Genomic DNA, 6,446 nt, shown 5'->3' on the forward strand with positions numbered 1-6,446 from the left:
GAGCCTTATGGCATCATTCCGGCGCCTGATCTCAGCGTCCAGCATGGTCTGCATCGACTCCACGACTCTAACGTGGTTTCTCTTCAACTGGTCAATTTCCTCATCCTTTTCAGCAATTTTCCTGTCAATTTCAGACTTGACTTGGTTCAGCTCCAGCTGGATGCGCAGGATCTTTCCCTCTTCATGTTCAAGAGATGCCTTAATGACACCAAGAGGGTAGCATTAGCAGGAAATGGAAACATTTGAAAGTTTATCTGCATATCTTTCCTTCCACAAATTGTTCTGTTTATCTTTTTATTTAATCTATGTAGATGGGCCTGATTTTTTTTTGAATTTGTTTATAATGCACAATTTGACTTGTACCTCTGCTTCCTCTAAAGCGGCCTGAAGTTCACACTTTTCTTGTTCCACTTGTTTCTTTATTTTTTCCAGTTCATGGATACGTTTCCCTCCTTCTGCTATCTGCTCTGTAAGGTCAGAAATCTCCTCTGTTTGAGTAAAAGACGGGTAGAAATTTGGTCAGATGGAGGACAAAAGAGAACGGTTTCTTCAAGGCATGAATATTACTGAAAGTGAAAGGGACTCACGCTGCAAGTTTTTGTTCTCTCGTTTGAAAGTTTCTAGCTGCTCTAAGGATTCCTCGTAGGCATTCTTCATCTTGAACAACTCAGTGCCAAGAGAGCGGGACTCCTTCTGGGAGGCCTCGAGCTCAGCATGGGTTTCCTCATACTTCTGTTTCCATTCTGCTAGGATCTGAAAAATCAAGAGTGGTTACCTGCTGTAAAGGATAGAGGAAAATAACGGAGAGCAGAGGCTGCTGCAGAAACTACCTTATCGAAGTTCCTCTGCTTTTTGTCCAGAGCTGCGCATGCAGCGTTTGTTCTCTCCACATCAAGCATGAGGTCCTCGACCTCATTCTGTAACCGCTGCTTCGTCTTTTCAAGGGAGGCACATTTGGCATTCACGGCTTCTACATGTTCTTCAGCAGCTTGTAGACGCTGGGCCAGCTTCTTCCTTGAAGATTATATACATTAATAGAGAGAAGTGAACCAAAACAAGAATTATAAACTATTACCACACTCAAAGTATTGAAAACTTCATATAAAATATTTATTCATTCATTCAACAAATATTGATGAGCTTCTTTTATGAACTAGACCCTGAGTACATAGCAATGAACAGGATGGAAAAGGTCCCCATCTCATGAATCTTCCAAACAAGTGAGAGTGATAAACAATAAGCAAGTGAGAAAATGAATAATAATAAATTGCTGATAAAAGTGCAATGAAGGAAAATAAAATAGAGTAAGGAGTGGACAACTATTCTAGATAGTCAGGAAGGCCTCTCCGAGGAGGCCACATTTCAGTCAAGATTAAAAGAAGACAGAGAGTGAGCTAGATGAGTTTTAGGGGAAAGTATTTCAGACAGAAGAACCAGCAAGTGCAAAACTTGAAGCAGCAATGAGCTTGGTGTGCTTGAACAGCAACTAAGGCCTAATTATCTTATAATTATTTGTTATTCTTTGCTTCCTTAACTAGATTCTAGGCAAGGAGGGCAGAGATCATGTTTGCTTTATTCATGTCTTCTTCTCATGGTTTGACAGTGCCTAGCAAATAGGATCTAATTAATGAACATTTGAGGGTTAATTCATGGAATCATCAAAAATTTTATCTTTCTGATTCAATGTGCAAAGTTTTCTGCATACATACTTGGCCTCCTCCAGCTCCTCTGTGCGCTGGATGGCGTCTGTCTCGTATTTGGTCCTCCACTGGGCGACCTCGCTGTTGGCCTTGGACAACGCCCTCTGCAGCTCAGCTTTGCCTTCCTGCTCCTCCTCATACTGTTCCCGCAGCAGGTCACAGTCATGGCGGGCAGACTGCAGGGCGTGGGCCAGGGCATTCTTGGCCTGTGTAAATAGTTACATTTTCATTTTACTGAATACTTAAACGTTTAATTATTAGGTTTCAAAAACATTAATAAGTTGATATAATGGACTCTACTTAGGGTCAGGTCATGGGAAAAAAAATGAGTCTTATAATAATAGTTACTTTTGTCTCCTCTTCAAGTTGCCTCTTTAATTCCTCGATCTGTTGAGTAAATGCTTGTTTGCCCCTTGATAATTGAGACACCAGAGCTTCTTTTTCATCTAGCTGACGTGAAAATTCACCTGATAGGCAAAAGAAATGGCACCAGTATTTTTAAAGTGAAGAAAAATTTGCAAGCCCATATTAGAAATAAATTTTAACTTTTACCATTCCCACCATTGAGTGCTCAGATGATTGAATTATCTATTGACACCTTTATGCTTAATGTCAAATTTCTGACTTTTATGGTGAAACTTACATATTAATTTGAATGAATAAACTCAATTTAAATTCTTTCTGTTCTCTCCATTACTAATTCTTTCAGGGTTATATGATATTATATAAATCTTGGTGATAACTGCCAAAGAAGGGAGCTAAAATGTCTAATTCTACATAGTCCCAGTTTCATGAGACTTGTAAGAGACTGGGTTATTCATGGCCCTTTTCAGGAACTGTTCACTGTGATATAGATCAAAAGAAGCTTGGTCTAAAACAGGAGCCCTGGACCCATGCTGGAGTGATTCCTAACCCCAAGCATGCCCTCAGTGTGGTCAAATACTCAAGGTCTGTCTTAAGTAGAGTTTGATCCAGTCCTAGTGAAGTCTTTATCTCCAACATTGTCCTCAAATGACCTTGCAAGTAGGTTGAGGGTCTGAGCTGTTCAGTGAATCACTCATGTTCTCAGTTGCTTTTATTAGGCTTTCACATCACCAAATCAGTTGTTTTTAACAACATCATCTCCACTCTTAGGCACCATAGAAGAGGACAGAGTTACCAGATTCAGTCTGCAAGCGGCCCCTCTGTGTTGTCAGGTCATTGATCAGCCGCTGCTGCTCTTCTTCCTTCGATTTCAGTTCACTCACTTGGTCCTCTAGTGTACGGCACATTTTCTCTAGGTTTCCCTGTGTGAGAAAAAGTAAAAGGAGTAAATGAAGACATTTTAATATAATTTTGCTCAAGCTACAATTTCCTCTAAAACAGAAAAAAATATTTATTTTGACATATGAAATAAATTGTCTTATTTATAATATGATATATAAGGATTTTTTTTATACTTTCTGATTGCTATCCTAAGTTGAAAATATACATTGAGATTTTTAAAAAGCTAATCATGAAGCTCTGTTCAATATTAATATAAAAAATTTAAAGATTATGTTCTAAATTTAAGATTTTATCAGATTAAATGGTATATTTTCTAAAGCATATTCATAAATACTTCATTGCCTTTATGTAGAGTGACATTTTGCTTATTGGATAATTGAGAATATTGGAAACCTGTGTTCTTAAATTAGAGAACAAGAGAACACAGATGACCTATGTTCAAAAGTTGGTGCTTTTTTTTATTAATGATGTGATAGGGCCAATGTGCTTCACTTTTTTAATTTCAATTTCTTCATGTTAAGTGGAAATAATAGAAACACTAATACCTTCCTTACCAACCTTCTGTAGTACTGCATAGAACAAATGACATAATGTGTGTAAAGTGCCCGGTGCAACTATGATGTTTACATAAAAGACTATTGTTAATAACAATTTCCCAGGCTCTGTAGTACCTTGGCTTTGGAGACAGTCTCCATGTTACTAGCGAGGTCATCGATCTCCATCTTCATCTCACTCTTCTCCTTCTCCAGTTTCTGCTTGACCCTCTGCAGGTTGTCTATCTGCTCCCCGAGCTCAGCCACACTGTCTGCATGCTTCTTCCTCAGGGTGGCCGCAGTGGCTTCATGCTGCAGGGTGGCCTCCTCCAGATCCCTGCGCATTTTCTGGAACTCGGCCTCCCTCTTCTTGTTCATCTCGATCTGGGCTGAAGTTGCCCCACCAGCTTCTTCCAGCCGCTCACTGATCTCCTCCAGTTCCCGAGAGAGGTCAGAGCGTTGCTTCTCTGCTTTGGACCGAGAGGCCCGCTCTGCCTCGATTTCCTCCTCCAGCTCCTCAATGCGGGCCTGGGAGTGGTGAAAAGCAAAAACTTAGCTTCTTTACATCATAACTGCACCTGTTTGAGACAGATTAATGGCAATATGAACTTACTTGCAACTCTTTAATTTTCTTTTGCAGTTGAATGCCAAGTGCTTGTTCATCTTCAATCTTGCTTTGCAGATTGCTAATTTCAAACTCTTTCCTTTTTGAAAAGTAGCAAAGAATAAGAATTGAGTCCATATCCATCACTGGAAGCAAGTTCATAAGTAATTCTTTCATACTTACTTTTTGAGCTTTTCATCAAGTTGTTGTTTTTCATTTTCAATGTCCATTATGGACTCTTGGGCCAACTTGAGGTCACCTTCAAGTTTCCTCTTAGCCCTTTCTAGGTCCATGCGAAGTTTCTTTTCTTGTTCTAAGGACCCTTCAAGCTAAACATGAATAATGTTGAGTCAAAAGGATTGCTTAGCCTCTTTTCAAAGAAAATAATTTTCTTGATAATTCCAGACTTACATCATCCACTTGCTGCTCTAGCTTGATTTTAGCTTTGGTCAGGGTGTTTACTTTGTCCTCTTCTGCCTGCAGGTCATCCAGGGTCTGCTGGTGGGCCTCTTGGAGGGCCTTCTTCTCCTTGGTCAGCTTAGCTATGGTTTCATCCAAGCCTGCCATCTCTTCTGTGAGGTTTTTCACCTAGAAGTTCAAGAAAGAGATTGTTTCTACTATAAAGCAGTTTATTGGATGCTTGAACCTCTAAATAGTATAGCATAATATCATTCATACCTTATTTTCTGTGGCGTGTTTCTCCTTTTCAACCTTGGCCAGTGTCAGCTCAAGGTCATCAATGTCTTTCTTTAGTTCTGAACATTCATCCTCCAGTTTCCTCTTCTTGGCTGTCAGCTCAGCATTGATTTCTTCCTCATCTTCAGCTCTCTCTGTCACCTCTTTGATTTTGGCCTCCAGCTGGATTTTGGTTTTGATCAGCTGGTCACATCTCTCTTCTGCATCAGCCAAGCCTTCAGCTTCCTTGAGTTGGAAACAAAATCAAAATTGAAAAGAAAGAATTAAATATTTCCAATGATAACAGTGTAAATCTCTGCCATTTGCTCTTTGGATTTAAACTTTTATGAACCATTTGTTGTGTGCAATGCAGGATACTGCACACTGTGGGAAAAACAACATGTATCAAATATTGTCCTGTTCCTTTAGAAAAGTATACAGTTGTACTTTGGTGTCCTTGGGGGATTGGTTCATGCTCTCCCCACTATGAGTACCAAAATTCATGGATGCTCAAGTCCCTTATAGAAAATGGCATAATATTTACACATAACCTATGAACATTCTCTCATAGACTTTAAATCATCTCTAGATTATTTATAATACCTCATACAATGTAAATGCCAAATAAATAGGTGTTATACTATATTGTTCAGAGAATAATGTACTTGTTCAGTAAAGATGCAACCATCATAGGCCTATCTATATAGTACATGTCAGCAATAACATTATATTAAAAAATTTTTTCAATCCATGGTTGGTTGAATTCACAGATGAGGAATCACTGGATACAGAGGGCCAACTGTATTCTACTGTAAATTAGAAAGCCCACCCCTCCCCCAAACTCCTATTAATTCAGAAAGAAATTAGTGACATAAGACAGCAGAGAAGTTATATCAAAGATGGTTTCACAAACGAAATGGCAATTGAGTTGGGCCTTGATAGATGCATAGGATTTGGTTTTGTAGAAATCAATTTATTAGGGAAAGGAGTAGGAGGAGAAAAGGCATTCTAACAGGAAAAATTCAGGTTGTAGCTGCCACTGCACTAGTTCTCTTCGTAGTACTAGAAGACAATCCTGGTTATGATGCTCTAAATTCAAGTTGAGGCATAAGGTAATCGAGAAATTCCTGGCTACAAATTAGTAGTTACAAAATAGTCATGGAGATGTAAAATAAATCATAGGAAATATAGTCAATAATAGTATAATAACTATGTATGGTGTCAGGTGGGTACTAGACTTCCCGGGTGGAACACTGGATAAATTATATAAATGTCTAACTACTATGCTATACACCTGAAACTAATATAAAATACTATTGATTGTCAGGTGTTACTGAAAAAATTTAAAAGAGAGAGGAAGATGAAGGAGAATAAGAGGTGCAAATTTCTATGTATAAAACAAATAAGTCATGGGGATATGGTATACAGCATAGGGAATATAGTCAATTATATTGTGACAGCATTATACGGTGTCAGATGATTGCTGGACTTATCATGGTGATCACTTCTTTAGGTATATAAATGTTGAGTAACTTGGTGTATATCTGAAACTAATACAGTATTGTATGTCAGCTACATTTTAATAAAAATCTTAAAGAATTTTCTGGCAACTGCTATGTTTCCAATTAAGAGGGTTGGTGGTGAACAGGAGATGAAGAAGAAATTGAT

General features: G+C 38.6%; 1 protein-coding gene across 1 annotated transcript in view; it reads right to left on the reverse strand.

The window, feature by feature from the left end:
* The window catches only part of MYH2 (myosin heavy chain 2), a 22,420-nt gene that overhangs the window by 3,563 nt on the left and 12,411 nt on the right, over positions 1–6,446 (reverse strand). Inside the window, 12 exon segments of the mRNA XM_025040084.1 lie at positions 3–198; positions 364–488; positions 588–753; positions 831–1,014; positions 1,710–1,906; positions 2,049–2,167; positions 2,860–2,986; positions 3,638–4,027; positions 4,113–4,203; positions 4,287–4,432; positions 4,515–4,691; positions 4,782–5,024. Of these exon segments, the coding sequence (XP_024895852.1) occupies positions 3–198; positions 364–488; positions 588–753; positions 831–1,014; positions 1,710–1,906; positions 2,049–2,167; positions 2,860–2,986; positions 3,638–4,027; positions 4,113–4,203; positions 4,287–4,432; positions 4,515–4,691; positions 4,782–5,024 (2,161 nt within the window).

Source organism: Pteropus alecto, unplaced genomic scaffold (genome assembly GCF_000325575.1).
Source record: "Pteropus alecto unplaced genomic scaffold, ASM32557v1 scaffold398, whole genome shotgun sequence".
In the NCBI taxonomy this organism is placed as follows: Eukaryota; Metazoa; Chordata; class Mammalia; order Chiroptera; family Pteropodidae; genus Pteropus; species Pteropus alecto.